This window comes from Pelodiscus sinensis, chromosome 28 (genome assembly GCF_049634645.1).
Source record: "Pelodiscus sinensis isolate JC-2024 chromosome 28, ASM4963464v1, whole genome shotgun sequence".
NCBI lineage: Eukaryota > Metazoa > Chordata > Testudines > Trionychidae > Pelodiscus > Pelodiscus sinensis.
In genome coordinates this window covers 494,577-515,472 of record NC_134738.1, presented here as the reverse complement: position 1 = coordinate 515,472, position 20,896 = coordinate 494,577, and the positions used below count along the sequence as shown (strand labels likewise).

The 20,896-nt window shown below is 44.1% G+C and overlaps 1 protein-coding gene across 8 annotated transcripts in view; it reads left to right on the top strand.

Annotated features, from left to right (window-relative positions):
- SLC23A2 (solute carrier family 23 member 2) overlaps positions 1 to 14,574 on the top strand; it is a 146,410-nt gene extending 131,836 nt beyond the window's left edge. For 6 of the 8 annotated variants that reach the window (XM_075910857.1, XM_075910856.1, XM_075910859.1 and 3 more), the window contains 4 exons: positions 219 to 348; positions 510 to 647; positions 6,353 to 6,448; positions 7,638 to 14,573. In XM_075910857.1, coding sequence (XP_075766972.1) covers positions 219 to 348; positions 510 to 647; positions 6,353 to 6,448; positions 7,638 to 7,870 — 597 coding nt within the window. In that variant the 3' untranslated portion in view covers positions 7,871 to 14,573. Of the gene's footprint in view, positions 1 to 218; positions 349 to 509; positions 648 to 6,352; positions 6,857 to 7,637 lie in introns of those variants that run through there. The other 2 variants (XM_075910861.1, XM_075910862.1) reach the window with 2 other exon arrangements.
- Positions 14,575 to 20,896: the final 6,322 nt, after the last annotated feature.

Sequence of the window (20,896 nt, the reverse complement as noted above, 5' to 3'; positions counted from 1 at the left end):
TTCAGCCAGAGCAGCTACTGTTGTACAGGGTTACTGTGCTTCGATGTCATAAGCACTGTAGGGAGACTGCTGGACTCTATTAGGAGAGAATTTTAAGAAGGATTAGACAAAAAATACAGATGTTTTTTCCTAGTGTAAAAATGAAGGCATTAAAGTTGGCCTAAATGTGCATTTTTCCACAGTATTTGGTTTGACTCCCATCCCTTTGTGCTTTGTAGGTTGGAAGTCGTAGGGTTATTCAGTATGGTGCAGCATTCATGCTCTTACTTGGAATGGTTGGGAAGTTCAGTGCACTGTTTGCATCCCTGCCTGACCCAGTGCTTGGAGCACTCTTCTGCACCCTCTTTGGTACGTGTCTGTGTCTCTGCTTTTCTTCATATGCTACTTGACTACCTTACGGCCTTTGACCTCGGTGATGTGCATCTGTGGATGTTAGCTAACTTTCACAAAATTATTGAACCAAAAAGAGAGATTCTAAAAGTTCACATTCTTGATTGTTTTTTGTTTAGGAATGATTACAGCTGTGGGTCTGTCCAACCTCCAGTTCATAGATTTAAACTCTTCTCGTAACCTGTTTGTACTTGGATTTTCCATTTTCTTTGGACTTGTCCTTCCAAGTTACCTCAAACAAAATCCACTTGTTACAGGTACGAACTTATCATTCATTCATGTGAAATGCATCATTTCTTTGTACTGTTCATACAGATCTATCCCAAAATGCTGTAGATAAGAATAGCCCTATTGGGTCAGACTAGTGGTCCATCTAGCCCAGAGGTCCATCCAGCCCAACTTTCGACAGTAGCCAATACCAGATGCCCCAGAGGGAGTGAACAGAACAAGGAATCTTCAAGCAGTCCCTCTCCCGTCACCCATTCCCAGCCTCTGACAGTGTTTAGAGACTCCATTCCTACCCATCCTAGGTGATATGGGGAAAGCTGAAGTACTCAATGCTTTCCTTGCCTCTGTCTTCACGGACAAGGTCGGCTCCCAAACTAATGCGCTACGTGACGCAAGATGGGATGAAGATGGACAGCCCTTGGTGGGTAAAGAACAGGTTAGGAACTATTTAGAAAAGCTAAACGTACACAAATCCATGGGTCCAGACTTAATGCATCCGAGGGTACTTAGGGAGTTGGCAAATGCCATTGAAGAGCCTTTGGCCATTATCTTTGAAAAGTCATGGAGATTGGGAGAAATCCCGGATGATTGGAAAAAGGCAAATGTAGTGCCCTTCTTCAAAAAAGGGAAGAAGGACGATCCAGGGAACTATAGGCCGGTCAGTCTTACCTCGGTTCCTGGAAAAATCATGGAAAGGATCCTTAAGGAATCCATTTTGAGGCAGTTGGAAGAGGAGAAAGTGATTAGGAATAGTCAGCATGGATTCACAAAGGGCAAGTCGTGCCTCACCAATCTGATTAGCTTCTATGATGAGGTAACTGGCTCGGTGGACATGGGAAAGTCAGTGGATGTGATAGACCTTGACTTTAGCAAGGCTTTTGATACAGTCTCCCACAGTATTCTTGCCAGCGAGTTAAGGGAGTGTGGATTGGATAAATGGACGGTAAAATGGATAGAAGGCCGGGCCCAGCGGGCACTGATCAACAGCTTGATGTCAGGATGGCGGTTGTTTTTTACCAGAGTGCCCCAAGGTTCGGTTCTAGGGCCGGTTTTGTTCAATATTTTTATTAATGAGCTGGATGAGGGGATGGATTGCACCCTCAGCAAGTTTGCGGATGACACTAAGCTAGGGGGAGAGGTAGATACGCTTGAGGGCAGAGATAGGGTCCAGAGTGACTTAGACAAATTGGAGGATTGGGCCACAAGAAATCTGATGAGGTTCAACAAGGACAAATGTAGAGTCCTGCACTTGGGACGGAAGAATCCCAAGCATTGTTACAGGCTGGGGACCAACCAGTTAAGTAGCAGTTCTGCAGAAAAGGACCTGGGGGTTACAGTGGATGAGAAGCTGGATATGAGCCAACAGCATGCCCTTGTAGCCTAAAGGCTAATGGCATATTAGGTTGCAATAGGAAGAGCATTGCCAACAGATCCATAGATGTCATTATTCCCCTTTATTCGGCTCTTGAGGCCACATCTGGAGTATTGTGTCCAGTTCTGGGCCCCCCCACCACAAAAAGGTTGTGGACGCATTGGAGAGGGTCCAGCGGAGGGCAACCAAAATGATTAGGGGCCTGGAGCATATGACCTACAAGGAGAGGCTGAGGGAGTTGGGTCTGTTTAGTCTGCAGAAGCGAAGAGTGAGGGGGGGTTTGATAGCAGCCTTCAGCTTCCTGAAGGGAGGTTCCAAAGAGTCTGGAGAAAGGCTGTTCTCAGTAGTGATGGATGGCAGAATGAGGAACAATGGTCTCAAGTTGTGGCGGGAGAGGTCCAGATTGGATATTAGGAAAAACTATTTCACTAGGGGTATGTCTACACTACAACGTTAATTCAAACTAACGGATCCAGACTAAAAAACTAGTTCGAATTAGCATTTTGCTAATTCGAACTAGCATGTCCACATTAAGTGGACCCTGAACCGGGGTTAAGGATGGCCGGAAGCAGTGCCGGCAGGGCATCAGAGGAGGACTTAGAGCGTGGAGATGCTGTCTCAGGCTAGCCGAGGGCTGTGCTTAAAGGGACCCGACCCCCACCACGGACAGACAGTTCTCAGGGGTGCCCCGCTTGCAAAGCAGTCCTGGCTTGGAATGCCCGGAGTACCCACACTGGGCACATCACAGCACTCAGCCATCATCCTGGCTGCACTTGCCGCAGGCTGCCATCTGGGGAGAAGGGGCAATTGGGGGGCTGCAGGAGAGATTCCACCTCCAGAAGCCCACAGAGCCAGCCTAGTCCTCCCCATTGGGGGCTCGTGCCCCATTCCTCCCTCACCTCCTTCCACTTACCCTTCCCTAGCCCCTCTTCTTGATGTACAAAATAAAGATAACGTGTCTTCCAAAATGGAATCTGTCTTTATTGAACAAAACTGGGGGAGACTGGGAAAAGGAGGTGGGAGAGGGGAAGAGAGAGGCTGGGAGAGGGAAGGGCAACTAAAATGATCAGGGGTTTGGAACAGGTCCCATATGAAGAGAGGCTAAAGAGACTGGGACTTTTCAGCTTGGAAAAGAGGAGATGGAGCGGGGACAGGATAGAGGTCTCTAAAAGCAGGGGTTGGATGGAGAGGGTGCATACAGAAAAGTTCTTCATTGGTTCCCATAAAGAAGGACTAGAGGACACCAAAGGAAAGGAATGGGTAGCAGGCTTCAAACTAGTAACAGAAAGTTCTTCTTCACAAAAAAAAGAGAGAGAGAGAGAGAGTGTGTGTGTGTGTGTGTGTGTGTGTGTGTGTGTGTGTGTGTGCAAAGAGTTAACCTGTCGAACTCCTTGCTGCAGGAGGCTGTGAAGGCTAGAACTGGAACAGAGTTTAAAGGGAAGTGAGATCAAGTCATGGAGGATGGGTCCATGGAGTGCTATTAGCCAGGGGGTAGGAGTGGTGTCCCTGCCCAAGGTTTGTGGAAGGCTGGAGAGGGATGGCACGAGACAAATGGCTTGGTCACTGTCTTCGGTCCATCCCCTCCAGGGTCCCTAGGGTTGGCTGCTGTCGGCAGACAGGCTACTGGGCTAGATGGACCTTTGGTCTGACCCAGGACGGCCATTGTAGGCTCAGGGTCTGGGGTCTCAGTGGACCCCTTTGATTCTCTTGCACACCTGCTCCTGGGTGGCCAGGCTGGCAGCTCTCCTGCCCAAGCCGGCCACTTTCCTGTGCCTAGTGCGGAGATCGTGGACGAGGTCCACGATGTCCGCACTAGCCCAGGCGGGTGCCCGCCTCTTGCGGTCCCGGGCAAGCTCCCGGGAGCCGCCAGCCTGGTCCCGGAAAGAGGGGGAGAGCTGGGGGGCATCGGGTGGGTGGCTCGATCCGTGCCAGGTGCAGGGTCTGCTGGCTGGGTGCTGGCAGGCTTGCACCTGGCACGGGCACCGTAGCCAGCCCGTGCACCTTTAAGGGGTCCGGGGCCGGGAGGGGGGCAGTAGAGTTTCCCTGGTGTTGGCCAGAGTGGCCACCAGGGAAAGCTGGGGAGGGCTAGCCTCCCACTAGTTCGAATTAAGGGGCTACACACCCCTTAATTCGAACTAAGCGCTCCGTTAGTTCGAATTAAATTCGAACTAACGGAGCGCTAGTGTAGCGCCTATGAAAGTTATTCGAACTAACTTTGTAGTGTAGACATACCCTAGGAGAGTGGTGAAGCACTGGAATAGGGTACCTAGGTAAGCAGTGGAGTCTCCATCCCTAGAGATTTTTATGTCTCAGCTTGACAAAGCCCTGGCCGGGTTGATTTAGCTGAGATTGGTTCTGCCTTGGGCAGGTGACTGGACTTGATGACTTTCTGAGGTCTCTTCCTAGCTCTGTGATTCTATGATCCTAGCTAATAGCCATTGATGGACCTAACTTCCATGAATGTATCTAGTTCTTTCTTGAACCCTGTTAAATTCTGATCTTCACAACCTCCTTTGGCAAGTAGTTCCACAGGTTGACCATGCCTTGTGTGAAGAACTTTCTTTCGTTTATTTTCAACCTGCTACCTATTAATTTCATTTGGTAACCCCTAGTTTTTACATTATGGGAACAAGTAAATAACTTTTCCTTATTCATTTTTTCCACACCAGTCATGATTTTATAGACCTCTATCATATCCCCCTTCGTCTCCTCTTTTGTAAGATGAAATGTCCCAGTCTTTTTAATCTCTCCTCATATGGGACCCGTTCCAAACCCCTAATTATTTTTGTTGCCCTTTTCTGAACCTTTTCCCATGCCAATATATCTTTTTTGAGATGAGGCGACCACATCTGTATGCAGTATTCAAGATGTGGGCGTACCATGGTTTTATACAGAGGCAATAAGATGTTCTCTGTCTTATTTTCTGTCCCTTTTTTAATGATACAAGAGTGAAACAAAAGCTAGGGATAAGTACTGTATTATATCAGGCCCTTACCTACGCTAGGATCACTTTGCCATAGGGGTGTTAATCTTAGAATAATTAACTGAATAGTCGATGGGATTTCCGTCAACTATTTGATTAGTCTATTAAGGTGCCTCCACCTTTGAGCCCTACCAGGCTCTTTCTATAGTTCAAAAGCGGAAGCAAGGAGCTTCTTTTTGATATGTACAAGAGCCCCATTAGCAGGGAACGCCTCTGGTCCTGCTCTCCCTATGGTTCCTTAGCCTTTGAAATGTACAAGAGCCCCCCCAGCTCCTGTATGTAAACCTGGCCTTAGAGCCATAAGTGAAGGAACAAATATGTTCCACATATAGAGAGCTGATGAGATGGTGAGATGGAGGAAGGTTGTTCTAATGGTGTGGAGATGAAGGCTTTCTCACCTTCTGTGGGTGGATTGGGGAGGGATGCAGAATCTGGAAAGGGCCCATTCCAGGATGGATGGAAGAGATAGTAGAGAAGTGTCCATTTAGAAACGCAGCTAATCAAAGGTTTTAAAAGCCTTGGGAAAATGTTAAACAAGATCTTGAAATGTGGGAATTTAACCTCTGACCAAATTGTGGTGCTTTTGTCACTTGCAGATGAATATTAGTGAGAGTTCTCTTCAGTTTTTCAGACTTTCTAATGACTAATTTCTTTACTAAACCATGGCAAAGATGTTTTGTCTTGTCACCCCTAGGATTGTTGTCAACATATATTCTTTGAATAAAGCTCCCGAACAAGAACCATTTGTATGGTTTTTTGTTTCATTTTGTTTTTTATGAGAGAAAGCTAAGATAAATTTTAATCATACTACTTCCATACTACTAATTCAGCTGTTTATCTTGATTTTTATCTTGAGATTTGTTTTAAGGAAGTAGGGAGAACTAAATTTAAAAAAATATAGTAATCCTTAATCCTAAACTACTTTCCATTTCAGGGAATAATAGTTGGACTGTTTTGTCAACATCATTTAAACATTTGAAAAAAATCTGGTTATTTTTTTATCTTGATGTTTCCCTAGTAATTTTTTCATTGCATTAACAAAAGTGCCTTGCATGTATTAAGACAAATGGGTTCTGAGCAATCTGAAATGCATTTATTTAGGGTTAGTTTCCTGTTTAAATCCAGAATTGCAGACTTTCTAAAATGAGTAGGTAAGGCACGTACTTCCCCCAGTCATTCCTAATATATTAGATTGGTGGCACATGCTCCTGTAAACTTTGCAAGGACCTCATCATCTTCTCTTTGCTTACTCAAGCAAGGCTCCCACAGTGCTCACTGGGACTTTTGCCTGGCTAAGGTATATGAGATCAGGCCCTTGAAACCAGGGTGTGCACATGTAAAAATTTCAAATCATGACCTAATTATTTTTCTCTTTCTAGGAATTACAGGCATCGATCAGGTGTTAAATGTTCTTCTCACTACAGCCATGTTTGTCGGTGGGTGTGTGGCCTTTATTTTGGATAACACCATTCCAGGTCAGTTTTGTGAAGTTACTGTAGCTGTATTTGAAATTGAATGGTTTCACCTGCCTTTCTGAATGGTGGTTCTCACTGTTAAGTGGCAGACAGCATAGCTTGGAGGTTAGAACACAGAACTGGCATGCAATAGCTTTCCTATCCCTATCTTTAATTCATTGATGCCTGTGATGCCTTAGGGCTGTGGTCCCCAACACGGTGCCCACGGGCGCCATGGCGCCCGCGGGGGCTTTTGTCTGCGCTCGCCAAGTGCTCAGGGCTGGCCTGGCCCCGGGCACGTGGCGCATGCGTGGTGCCGGAGCCGGTCCGGGCGCGTGGCGCACGGTGAGCACCGGCACCGGGGGCGCCGCAGATTGACCCCCCCGCAGCGCATGGGGGAGGGGGGGAGAGAGCGCCAGCGCCGGCCCCGGGCGCACGGCGCTTGGGGAAGGGGGGGGGAGAGCGCCAGTGCTGGCCCCGGGCGCGTGGCACTTGGGGGAGAAGGGGGAGAGAGCGCCAGCGCCGGCCCCGGGAATGCGGCTATGGGGGGGGCCCCGCCCCCCGGGCGCCCGGCGGGCGAACGGCCACGCCCCCTGGCGCCCGGCAACCCCAAATGATTGGGGACCACTGCCTTAGGGCGTGTCTCCACCAAGATGAGATCAGTGCTGTGGCAATTGATCCACCATAGGTCTGTTTAGTGGGTCTAGTAAAGATCCGCTAAATCGACCATCGGTCACTGTCCCATCGAGTCTGGTACTCCAAGGGAGCGAGATAAATAAGGGGAGTCAATGGGAGAAACTTGTGGAACCCATGGTAAGTAGATCTAAGCTATGTCAACTTGAGTTACACTACTAAATAACTCAAATAGTGTAGCTTAGGGTCAACTTTTCCCCTTAATGTAGACCTTTCCATAGACAAATCATTTAATATCACTGTGTGGAAAAGGCAGTGTAAGTTAAAAGATGTATTGATGATTGATTAATCAAGGAAAAAGAAAGATGTCACTTTCTTAGGTAGATCATATGCAAGGCCTAATCCTACTTCCATCATGTCACCATTGACTTAGTGGTGCAGGGTCAAGTCTGTACTAGAAGTTCTGTTTTTCCCTCCCTGTGAATACTATGTAGCTTAGTGGATTGACTGCTTGCAGAACATGTTGTCTTTGAAGTAGAATGAGGTTTCCCCCCCCCTTTTTTAAATTTAATTTCAGGAAGCCCGGAGGAGAGAGGAATCCAGAAATGGAAGAAGGGTGTGGGCAAAGGAAGCAAGTCCCTGGAGGGCATGGAAACATACGATTTTCCCTTTGGCATGAACTTTATCAGAAAGTACAGGTGCTTCAGCTTCTTGCCCATCAGTCCCACCTTCATGGGCTACACGTGGAAAGGCTTCAGGAAAAGCAGTAACTGCAGGAGTTCGGACGAAGACTCTGAGGCTACTGTATAGCCTTGGTTGCAATGTTATTCTCTCGTTGTAGTAACAGATGTATTTGCAGTTTCTTGCTGATTAAGAAGCATTGAAATATATGTTTTGTATATCTGCATTTAAATTCTGGAACCAGAGCTGAGACATTTTAAAAAAGGCTTTCCTGTTGTGGATGGTGATGGCTATACATAGTGTTTCTGGTTACCGATCTGGAGTCTCATTTTCAGAAGAGGTTTAGGTCCCTAAGTGCCTACCTCACTTTTGAAAATGGAATTTAGGCTCCTAAATTACTTAGGGGCTTTGGAAAATGTTATCCTCTGTGATATTTTATTTAAATCCTCAGTGCTGGTGTTTTGGGCACACCCATTACTGGCAGAGTTAGCTGGGCCAGAAAATTTGAATCCTTGTGTGAAATGAATAAATAACACTTGTAAACACAGATACCAGAATCAACTCAGTTGTGTTTTTTCCACTCAGCCAATTGTAAGTCAGACATTACATTGCAATAGGTATATCATTAGAATACCTTCCCAATCAATGACAATTCATTCAGAGATTTCCTTACTAAATTACACCTGATAAAAAGCACCAATTGATTCATGTGATCTACTACTGTGCACAAATAACTTGGATATCTTTTAGATATGATTGCTCTGGTCTGCATCGCAGCTAGCCATATAACTTTTGCCTGAGACCAAGTTCTCTCTCTCGCTCTCTTTTTTTTTTTTTTTTTTTTTAAGGGAAGTATCAATTTTATTTTTACATGAAGGGAGCTATTTAACTTCCAGACTGTTACATTTTCCTAGCACAGCAGCTTTTACAGGTTTGATACAGTGCATAGATCTACTTCAATCACAGAATCTTCCTGAATGAAAATGTGAATTTGTCAAAGCAACCCCTTTATGTAGAAATCAACAGCGCAAAATACGAGCATATGCCTATTCAGATTTGTACCTAATTTTTTCTGCTTTCTCAGACTATCTCGGTCTTACTAGCACTGCTTGAAGCCTATGTATTTTGTTGCCTTTTTTTCCCAGTGTAAGGACTTACACAGCAGCTTTTTGGTTTTACAAGTGGATTTTTAAATAGCAGAGACACTACATTTGGCATCATCATCCACTGGGAGGGTTTTAACGGGTATTGGGCCCAAAAACGGTGCCATTCAAATTTTTTTTCTGGAGTAGCCTCAGCTCTGATGTTACGTGGGTGTTAATGCTCATCATGCATTCATAATTCTAAGGTTTTATTCATGTTTAATGTTCTTACTATTGCAAGTTAGTTTTAGACGTCAGTGTTTCAGTGTGGCCCAAAAAGCATTTTTAAGCTGTGGAGATCATCAGGGAAGTGTAGTGTAATGTATTCAAGGCCAGTATGCTCTACAATGCTTGCGTTCTGTATCTCTGGATAAAAAATAAAGGTAGATACTGTAATTCACTAATATATTTATCAAAGTTGACTACTGGACAAGAGCAGTACATTTGTTATTGAAGCATGGAAGGGCTGGGGTGGGGGAGGGGAGGAAAATTGCTTAACGGATCAGTATTGAATAGTGCAGAGTCAAAATGATTCCATTGATATAATTTTCAGCATGTCATGGCTGTTTATGCAACATATTTTATACAGTTTTTCCATAACAAACCATGTATTTGTTCTTGCTCCAAAGAACTTTCAGTAGTTTGCAGTTTTGGTGTCAGTTGGCCTTTGCTGAAAGCCAGTCAGGAGAATTGTTGTGTAATAGACAAGGTTATGTCACCTGTAGTGCAAAGCTGCTCTTGTGTTTTCTAATTTGCTCTACAGGCAATGAGAGTGTTACGGAAATTACCCATCTCCCTAGGAATGGATTTGGCTGAGAGCGCTGATCAGTAACACTAAATTTCTAAATTTTCCATCTTTTGTTTTATGTACAACCAAAGATGTGAGTTAGGGTTCATTTTAAAAAAAAACCACTTGTTTGATGTGGTTCTAATCACATAAAATGCCAAAGCTGGTTATTTTATAAATGTGGAGTCAAGGAGGCAAAATTTGGAATTTAAGATGATGCCACTACTTAAAAACAGACTTCAAGATACTTAAAATCACACAGTAGATTGGTGCCGGGGACTCAGCAGTGAATGCCATGCTTGAGGCTTGTCTCATCTTTTCCCAAAAGAGTGGTTGAATGTGAGGAAACTAAAATCTTACAACTACTTCAGGAACAATTTGGCTCCCTTACAGGATTGCTGGGAGAACACTTACATGTTAACCCTTTAATCCCAGGCAGTTTGTGCATTCTTATATTAGCATGAATGCATCATGCAGTGGCAGACAACGCAATATGAAATCCCTGATTTGAAAATTAAACAGAATTTATCCTACAAGATCTTTCTTTGGATGAAGTAAAGCTATATAGTCTGAAATGGCTTATTTACTTTAACATGTTGTGAAAATCAATCACTTCAGGTAGTCTTTAGATGCTGCGTGGTAGTTTGAATCAAATGATATTTCGATCATCATTCTGAGGACTTGTGTTTTGGAGCTATAGTGCCATCCCTTAACAGAAGAAAATGACAGATTATGTAAAGCCAGAGCTGCCTCCATCTAAAGTCTTGTTAGATTTTAATTCTTCTCTGGTCCTATCCCACTGATTCCATTGACCGACTGAGAGGAGTTTAGCAAAGTGTATGCTATATTTAGCATGTCACAAAGTTTAGCTGACATGTTTTGCTTTTCTAGCCACTTTGACTTGGCAACACGAAAACTAGCATTTAATGTGGTTGAGCAGTCATTTTGCAATCAAAATCCTGAAGCATTTAGTTTGACAGAGGTGACTTTTTGAATCCTCTTCTTTTCAGAAAGCTAATGGTTAAAATTGAGCCTTAATTTTGCAAGAGAACTGAAGAAAGACTGGTTGTAGCAATGGGTTTTAACAAAGTCACTGGCAGTACATTGAACATATGATGTTAACTGTAGCACCCAGAATGGTAGATGTCTGTCTGTGTATCAGCATTTTCAGATAAGGGTAGGAAAAAAGGTCATATGCAGTTTTGCCTTGGGAAAAAAAATTCCCCTTCCTTCTGTGTGTCTGTTTCTGAGAAGAATCTAGAATTGCAAATCAAATACTAAGTTTTAATACCCTCGTTTATGGTAGGAGAGTCCATTCCTTCCCCACACACACAACAACAAAACACTTTACATTTTAATTTTAGTTAGAATGGTGTTTGAAATGTGGTGAGCTTTAGGTGATGCAAAGTTTACAACATGAGATGCAATAGTATTAGCTGCAGACAGATATATTGCAGTTTTGCTCTGTAATTCTGAAAAAAACAGTTGGATATTTAAGTTTCTTGTTTACGTTTATACTTGGAATAAGTTGATGTGGGAGGTGGGAATAGAAAAATGGTTGTTGCAATACTACATTTTTGCTGTATACATAATTGCCTTTTTCATAGATAAATCAGACAGTACTGTGTAAAGAAAATAATAACTACTAGAAGGACTAGAAAAAGATGAGTTTCAACCAGATATAAATATAGAATGGTAAATATTCATGGCAAAATATCATTTTGTCATATCAAAGGTATATAAATATATTCAAAGCTAAATAGCTTTGGGGCTTTTGTATCCAATCTTTTATTGTATTGATCTTTTTTGGTTAAATTAAGAACTCTTGCTAAAAAAATTTCTAAATAAAACACTGACAAATTGTATGTCTTCAAAATTACATTTCATAGCGAATTTACCTATTACTGACTAATATCATGTTAGGGTTTATTGACTGACTAGCTTGTTCAATAACCTGTTGGGGAAAGCTTCACTTTTTTTTCTTCCCAGTTCATTCCCTGGGATTTACTTTACACCTTTTAATACTGACTTTCAATGTGGCAACTTGGTCTGTACATGAATATTGCAGTATTTTATTTCCATATATTAAAAATAACATTTTCACTCAGGATAATTTTCATAGGTTTCCTGGGAGGGAGTGGTATGATTGTCATGACAATGTCATGTGATGATAGAATTTCTTCATTGACGAATCTATAGTAGTTGTGTATACTTTATTTACCTATGTTTGTTATTCCTGAAAACTAAAGGGTTTCTTATTGTTCACCTCCCTACTGAAATTGTGTTGCTCACAAAGTAGAATCAACACTTTCAAACTGAAATCCTTAGTACTATTTATATCACCAGGTGTCAGTCAGGTGAGAACAATCAGTTGTGGCAATATCTTCATACCAAAACAGTGTCAAAAATATTCAGTAGCTTAATATCACTTGTGGTATAAACAGCACTACAGGCACATGTGGTTTAGAAACAGCCAGCTTTTGGTGCTTTAAGTTAGCCATTGGATGTTTACACACAATCCAAAGCAGCTTGTGTGAACGTAATTTAGGTATAAATAAAAATGCATGATTGACCAGCACAACCAAATTTTTTTAAGTGGCCTCTTTAAACCAAAAGTTCACACTGTTTCCACTTCAGGAAATCTTCCAGTGGTTTGTTTCCCATTTTGGTGTCTCTCTCCTTGGGCTTATTGCTCAGCTTAGGTTAACCTTCCTGAACATGGATAGCAGATATTGCATGTCCACCTCTTACCGAGCTCTACAGTAGGGCAGTACAGCACTGGAGGAGACCCCATTTGCCAAATTTAGTTTCTGCCCATGAGTCTTCTCTCCAATACAACTTAGTGCTGGGCTGCTTTAAGTATTGGGGATTCATATTTAGTACCATCCAAACCATTCCTGTCTGGTTACAATTTGATTGTGACTGTGAATTGTCATCGGTACCTATTAATATCAGATATAATTTTCACTTGCCTCATGTGTTAGCTGGCATTTATTATGACATCTTGTTGCCAGTCCAAATTATTGTACTGTATCTGTTTATAACAACCTTTGGCATCACAAACTATTGACTGTTCTTAGACAGTGGGGATAAGATTTTTTCCATGAGAATTTTTTTTTTTTTTTTTTTTTTTTTTTTTGTGACTGACTTTGGCTGTAAACATTTTTTTGTTGTTGTTGTTCTATACCAAGGATTTTCTGTTTGTTTTTTTAATTTTATTTTTTGAGATGTGTAATTCTTTTATGGAGTTTTTAAAAAAATCATATTTTGTTTTTCTAACATTGCTTCATTAAACATTTAAATATTTAAAAATATGTAATATTTGGACCAGATGTTGTGAATAATAGTAGATAAAGCTATTTTATTCTGTATTTTTAAAGCCGTTCAGTATAAATAAACGCTGACATAGATGCAACTTGGCAATTTGTAGTATTCATTTTTTAAGAAATATGGAACTTGTACAACTTGGCTTATTTATAAATTGTTTTTATAGCAGTGTCTTGAGTCTTCCAGCTGAGAGCCACGCAATGCTAGGAGCTGTACAATTACACAGAAACAGCTCACAGGCTTACAATCCTAATTGACAAGATGAGCAAAAGGCAGGAAGGAAAACAATCACAGAGTGGATCATTAGGAGAGCTTGGAATAGAGGCCCCCTCCTTCTGGTTTCCAGTCCATTGCCCTGTCCACTTGACTACAGTGTTTTCCTCAATCTAGTGTAAACAATCTGTGAACAGATCCTAAGAAAATGTTTGTTTTCCTATTTTACTCCCTACCAGCATCTGAGTAGGCCAAATAGCTGTTCCAGGGCTTTTGATATATTTCTAATGGTTTTGAAAACAGCAGAGGTGATGGATTACAGATGCCAGAAATCAAACTGTAACCCTCCCTCATGCTGCGTCCTAACCGACAAAAAGAGCATATGGTTGGCTGCCCTTAAGCAGCAGTCTGTCTAATAAAAAGTTAAAACACAGATAATTGCACCGTCTGTACTGGTTTCTGTTCTGTAGCAGTGTGATTTGAAGAGGGCATATCTCTTCTGCCTCCCTCTCCAGCTTTGTATAGTCTGTTCCGAAGTAGAAAGGAAGATGGCTCTGGGGTGTTCAGCTTGAACATTTGATTGCAGAACTTACTATTATAGCACTCAAAAGTGTGCACTCTCCTAATTTCTGATTCAGCCGGTTGCTTTTGCAAGAATTGGATGCCCCTGTTTACAAAGCATACATAAATCGAAGGAAATATCTGAATGATAAAAGCTCAAACAAGGTAGTTTAACTTTGACCCTATCTATTGAGGGAGGAATACAGTGAGTGGAGCTTCACAACTGTCAGTCAAAATCTCTAAGAACGATCTTGTCAGGGATGTTCCAGGAAATCAGGTTTTTTTTAAATTGTGTCCTCATCAGTAAAACAAATAATGACCAAAATAATCCCCTTTTATGCTATTGATTTTTGATCCACTGGTATAGCTTGCATCATTGCCAGAAGGTGCTGCTGGCTTGTTACAAAACAGCAATGGAAAAGTTTAATGGTTCAGTGTAGGCTTCAGTTTAGTCACAGTAGGATGCAGTTCAGGCAGACAGCAGGAAGCAGTTGGGCATCTGATTTGTTCAAGAGCAAATCAAAGAAGAGGTTTGTAGCTGAGCTACTTGGAGGTGCATGTCCAGTGTACTCTTGGCTAATGTCATCAGTTGGTATCCCTGTGGGCAGCTGGTACTTTAACAATGTCAGGTACCTGCCCTGGAAGCTTCTGCACCCCTGTCTCACTTGCTCTGGCCTTGGTCTATCTCAGTGGATAGGTACTCACGTCATGTCCTTTCCCCCAGAGCAATACAGTCAAGAGTCTTTTCCCCTGCCAAGATCCAGCAAAGGCAGGACCTTGGACAGCTGCTAATTGAGGAACCAGGATCAGAGGGATCTCTCCCCACTGCTCTGCATCTTTTATTCCTGCTGGAGAACTGTGGGGTGACATGCTCTAGGAGTTATACTGTGGGAGTTCTCTGGCCTGTGGAACCCACCGTGGTTCCATCTGGGCTTGGAGTCTGATGCTGTTCACATTCGTTCCATGGAAGCAGAGAGCCTCTGAGACCACAGGTGTAGAGTTTACTTTTGATGCGGCTGCACGATTCTTTGGTGTAGTCCTGTGGTCCTGACAGCTGGATGACGACAAAATAATCCTTTACAAGAGGCCATTCCAATTGCCTTCCCCCTGCTTCTGAAAATCAATGACAGTTCTACAGTACAAGGAAGCAGTGTGGTCCCTCTCATAGTTAAAAAGAAGGGCTGGATGTCAGGAGGCCCAGCTTCCATTTCTTATTTTGCCCCAACCCACTGAGTAACCAGAGGAAACTTACTTAGGGCTTGATTGCCAGGGAGTTGCTCATGTACCTTTGAAAATCAGTTATTTAATCTCCATTTCCAGGGACAGAACTTCCCCTGGTTGCAGGGACTGAGAGAGCCATGGCTTGCAGGGTATTCAATAAACACATTGAGCACTGTGGAGAGATGCCATAAGGCACACATATATATCCAAAACAGGATGCCACCACCAGGAGGTCTTTGACTATGGGCTGTGTGGGAGGGGGTATTGAAGAGGAAGGGCAAAGGGAGTTTGCTGCATGCTCTTTAAAGGCCAGTGGTGCCCCCAATTCTGTGAGACTGGAAGTTGCTGGAAGAGAACCTGGCTCATTCCCAGATGTGCTGCAATACTTAAGTGTGTAGACTGATGATGATGTAACTTGGTTTCCCAAACCAGCTGTTTCAGTGTGGAGGAGCCCAGAATCCCTGGTAGGGACTTGAGTGGGTAATTGTTTCAGGGAGGATTTTGAAATGTGTTTTGATTCAGAATAAAAACCCCAGATTTCCAAATTCTGAGAGAGTTTTTGCACAAGAAGCTTTTTGTGGGAGAGATCTTCTGCAAACCTTCTTATGCAAAAGCGTGTCCAGACCGTAAAAGCGCATCACAAAAGCAATGTGCTTTTACACAAGAAAGCGTCCACACTGCATGGATACTCTTGCGCAAGAAAGCTCTGATTGCCATTCACAGAAGGGCCATCAGAGCACCTGTGCTTTTTGTTAGGCTCTTTTTGTGCAAGAAGCCCCTGCAGAGCGTCCACATGTGCCTTTTTGCACAAGAGCTGTAGTGCAAAAAGGAGTTATGCCTCGTAGGGAGAGAAATAACTATCGGCAAAAGCCCTCTGTTGTGTCGATTTACGGTAATTTTTTGCGCAAAAACACACTTCAGGTGTGGACACTCTGCTGATTTTTGCGCAAAAACCTTGTAGTGTAGACATAGCCTTGGACTCTGACTTCTAATGGAAATAGGAGGAACTTAACCCAAACTTCACCCTCTGACAATACTTGGTGCTACTCTTGGAGGGGGTTTTAAAAAAATCCTGAAATTTGTCTTTGAAAATTGTATGGGTTTTCAGTCTTTCCTTTTGCCTTTAAAAAATTCACTTTTCAAATAAAAAGTTTCATTCAAGTAAAAAGTTGGCTTAGAAATGTTACCTTGAGAATCTTACCGGCCTTTTCAAATTTTTTATTACAAGTTTTGGGAAAAAATGGTATTGGCTGAGCACAAAGAGGACTCATGGGTAATGCCCCTCTCTCTCAGGGGCTAAACCCCTCTGCCACCTGAGACCGCCCTTCTCTGAGCCTCCAGCACATCTGTCTCTGCCTTGTCCACATCCTTTCTGTACTGCCAAGAATTGGACGCAGTACTCCAGATGTGGCCTCACCAGTGCCAAACACAGGAGAATAATCACTTCCCTAGATCTGCTGGAAATGCTCCTCCTAATGCACCCTCATATGCCATTAGCCTTCTTGGCTGCAAGGGCGCACTGTTGACTCAAATCCAGCTTCTTATCCACTGTAATCTCTAGGTCCTTTTCTGCAGAACAGCTGCTTAGCCAGTTGGTCCCCAGCCTGTAACAATGCTTGGGATTTTTCTGTCCCAAGTGCAGGAATCTGCACTTGTCCTTGTTGAACTTAATCAGATTTCTTTTAGCCCGATCCGTCAATTTGTGTAGGTCACTATGTACCCTATCACTGCCCTCCAGTGTATCTACCTCTCCCCCTAGCTTAGTGTCATCTGCAAACTTGCTGAGGATGCAATCCATCCCCGCATCCAGGTCATTAATAAAGACATTGAACAAAACCGACTCCACTTGAAACCGACCGCCAACCAGACATCGAGCTACTGATCACTACCCTTTGGGCCCAACAATCTAGCCAGCTTTCTATCCACCTTACTGTCCATTTATCCAATCCATACTTCCTGGCTGGCTAGAATACTGTCGGAGACCTATCAAAAGCTTTGCTAAAGTCAAGATATATTGCATCTACCTCCTTCCCCATGTCCACAGAGCCAGTTACCTTGTCACAGAAGGCACGACTTGTCCTTGATGAATCCATATTGACTGGTCCTGATCACTTTCCCCTCTTCCAAGTTCTTCAAAATAGATTCCTTGAGGATCCCGACATGATTTTTCCAGGAACTGAGGTGAGGCTAATAGGTCTGTAGTTCCCTGGATTGTCCTTCCCTTTTTTTAAAGATGGGCACTACATTTGCCTTTTTCCAATCATCCAAGACCTCCCCAATCTCCACAAGTTTTCCAAGTTAATGACCAAAGACTCTGCAACGACATTTGCCTCAGCACTCTGATGTATTAAATCTGGTTTCATGGATTTGTGAATGTCCAACTTTTCCCAATAGTTCTTAACCTGTTCTTTCTCCACCAAGGGCTGCCCACATCCCTCCCATACTGTGTTGCCTAGTTCAGTAGTGTGGGAGCTGACCTGTCTCTGAACACAGAGGCAAAAAAAGCATTGAATACTTCAGTTTTTCCCACATCATCTGTCACTAGGTTACCTCTCTTATCAAGTAAGGGCCCCACACCCTCTCTGATCACTCTCTCATTGCTAACATGCCTGTAGAAACCTTTCTTGTTACCCTTCACATCTCTTGCTAGCTGCCATTCCAATTGTGCTTTCGCCTTCCTCATTATACCCCTGCATGCTAGAGCAATGTATTTATACTCTCCCTAGTCATCTGTCCAAGTTTCCACTTTTTATAAGCTTCCTTTTGTGTTTAAACTCGCCGAGGATTTCACCACTAAGCCAAGCTGATCACCTGCCATATTTGCTTTTCTTACTGCGCATCGGGATGGTTTCCTCCTGTGCCTTCAATAAGGCTTCTTTAAAACACTGCCAACTTTCCTGCCAATGAGTTCCCTGAGGAAGTCAGGCTGCTCTCCTTTCTTCCTTTGGTCAGGATCCCAAACTCGAGCATCTCTTGATCACTGCTGCCCAGGTTGCCTCCCACAGCTACTTCTCCTACTAGTTCCTCCCTGTTTGTGAGCAGGAGGTCAAACCGTGCGTGGCCCCTGCTCATTTCCTTCCGCACTTGTACCAGGAAATTGTCCCCAATATTCTCCAAAAATGTCCTGGATTGTCTGTGTGCTGCTGTATTGGTCTCCCAGCAGACGTCAGGTGATTCAAGTCCCCCAGGAGAACCAGGGCCTGTGATCTGGAAGCTTCTGTTAGTTGTCTGAAGAAAGCCTTGTCTGCCTCATCCACTTGTTCGGGTCTCTAGCAGACACCGATCACGACATCACCCCTGTTGCTCCCACCTCTAACCTTAACCCAAAGACTCTCAACAGGCTTTTCTCCCTCTATATACTGGAGCTCCGAGCAGTCCTACTGCTCTCTTACATACAGGGCAATTCCTTCTCCTTTTCTCCCCCTTTTCTCTGCCCTTTCTGAACAGTTTATACCCTTCCCTGACGGTGCTCCAGTCATGAGCCATTCCACCAAGTCTCCGTTATTCCAATCAAATCACAGTTCTTTGACTGTGCTAGGGCTTCTGATTCTTCCTGTTTGTTTTCCAGGCTTCTTGCGCTGGTGTACAGATACCTTAGATCACTAGCTGACTGCCCGACCTTCTCAGTACAAATCAGGGGTGGTCCTTAGTTGCACCTTTCTCCTTGTGTTTCTTCCTGGTGTTTCACTTGCCCACTTACCTCTGGGCTTGGGTCAACTGTCCCCTAACTCACCTAGTTTAAAGCCCTCCTCACTAGGTTTGCAAGCCTGCTTAGCTTTATTTATATTTTAATCAACCCTTCCTACCAGTATTTTACCAGTATAGTTATGCTGGTCAATTTCCCCAAGCAGGCAAGCCCTTTGAGAGTATTTCTCTACATAGATGGTCATGCCAAGAAACCAAAACATCTCCTATAGGTAGGTGTCAGCATATTTTAACACCCTCTTCCCCATATTTCTACAGCTGATAGACTGCAAAGAGTGTCAGTGTCTGAACACAGCTTTGCTGATGTGCTTATCCAGTGACGGGTGAACTGAGCGTGGTTGGCTTTGCCCTCAGTTCCCAAAGCTGAATAATGTAAGTGAAACAGCCTGGCACCAGCTTAGGCAGTTCACACCAATTTAATCAGCTTTTCTGTTCATATTTAGAACTGTAACACTAGAACCTTAATGCGCAAATGCAGCCCCTGTGATCAGGAGCGGCCTGAGGCCAGCTGCGGCAGCTGGCACCCCAGGCGGAACACGTGATCCGTGCCCCCGCCTGCATGACTGTCAATGGCCGTGATGTCATCATCGGGCACTCTGTGACATCATCATCGGGTGTCCCGGGTGCCCCGTTGAAGGTGGCGCCCTAGGCGACTACCGAGTCTACTCATGGGCTGCCCCTGCCTGTGATTCAGGCAATAGTGTATTGAGATATCAGCCCTGTGGGACAACAGGCCTAAGTTAATTTCCCAGTAATTAGATATTTGAGATGGCTGATGTTGAGTTTATTGTTGAGCTTTAATACTTTGCATGTGTAAACAGCTTTCATTGGACAGTGTGTTGCAAACAAGTTGATATTGTAAATCCTTCTGTGGGCCTCTCTTAACAGATGCTGAAACTGAGGCAGGTTCAAACATGAGGTGCCCAGAGTGAGCCCCTATATCCAGATTTGGGCATGTCAGGGTCAGTCTAGCTGGTACACTGAGCCTGGCTCTGTGAGATAAGAGCCTGTGGATTCAGTGTTTCCCAGCCCACACTTGAGTGGCTACAGTCCCTTGTAACGCTGGGTTTACAAGTGCCGGCTGGGGGGTCTCCCACTGTGCTACCCCGTGCACACTGCACTACACACAGCTGCTGACTTGGGGCCCTGGTGAGTGCTGCATCCCTACTGGAGCAAGACTGGGCCTTGAGCTGAGTCCCAGTGGGACTTGGGGTCTGACCCACTTCTCTGAAAGGGGGCAAGCCCCTGAGCCCCTAGAGCTTGCTGATCTGAGGAACTGGAACTGTGGCTCCAACCTGAATCAGAGCCCCAGCCTTGTGTGCAGGGTAAACACCCCCTAAGTGGTCTGATCGGCCCAAGTGCTGAGCACTCACAAGTGTCTAGGAGTTCTGGTGCTGAGCTGGGAACGAATCTAGGAGTCACAGGAGCTACTGTGGAATCCTGAATCTTTGAGCCCAGACCTCTGCAGTGATAGGCAACCAATCCTCTAATCCCGCTCATACAGTGGCTCTTTAGTGCATGCTGCCTCCTGCAACAGATTGTGTGCTGATGTGTGTTTGTGGAGCACTGGGGTCCCAAATTTGTTCTGTGGGACTCATAGACTTTAAGGTCAGAAGGGACCATTATGATCATCTAGTCTGACCCCCTGCACAGTGCAGGCCACAGAATCTCGCCCACCCTTCTTAGAATAATCCTCTCACCTATATCTCAGATATTGAAGCCTTCAAATACTTTGAAGGCCCCAACATGCAGAGAGTCCTTCAGCTGTGATCTGTGCCCAATGCTACAGAGGAAGGCGAAAAACCTCCAGGGCCTCTGCCAATCTACCCTGGAGGAAAATTCCTTCCCGACCCCAAATATGGCGATCAGCTAAACCCTGAGCATGTGGGCAAGACTCACCAGCCAGACGCCCAGAAAGTTTCCTATAGCAACTCCTATCATCCCTCCATTGACCTATTTCCAACTGATAATGAATGGTCAATTAGTTACCAAGATCATGTTATTTCATCCAACCATCCCCTTATCATAGAATCATAGAACTGGAAGAGACCCTAGAAGGTCATCAAGTCCAGCCCCCCGCTCTAGGCAGGACCAATCCCATCTAAATCAACCCGGCCAGGGCTTTGTCAAGCCGAGACTTAAATACCTCTAGGGATGGAGACTCCACTACTTCCGTAGGTAACCCATTCCAATGCTTCA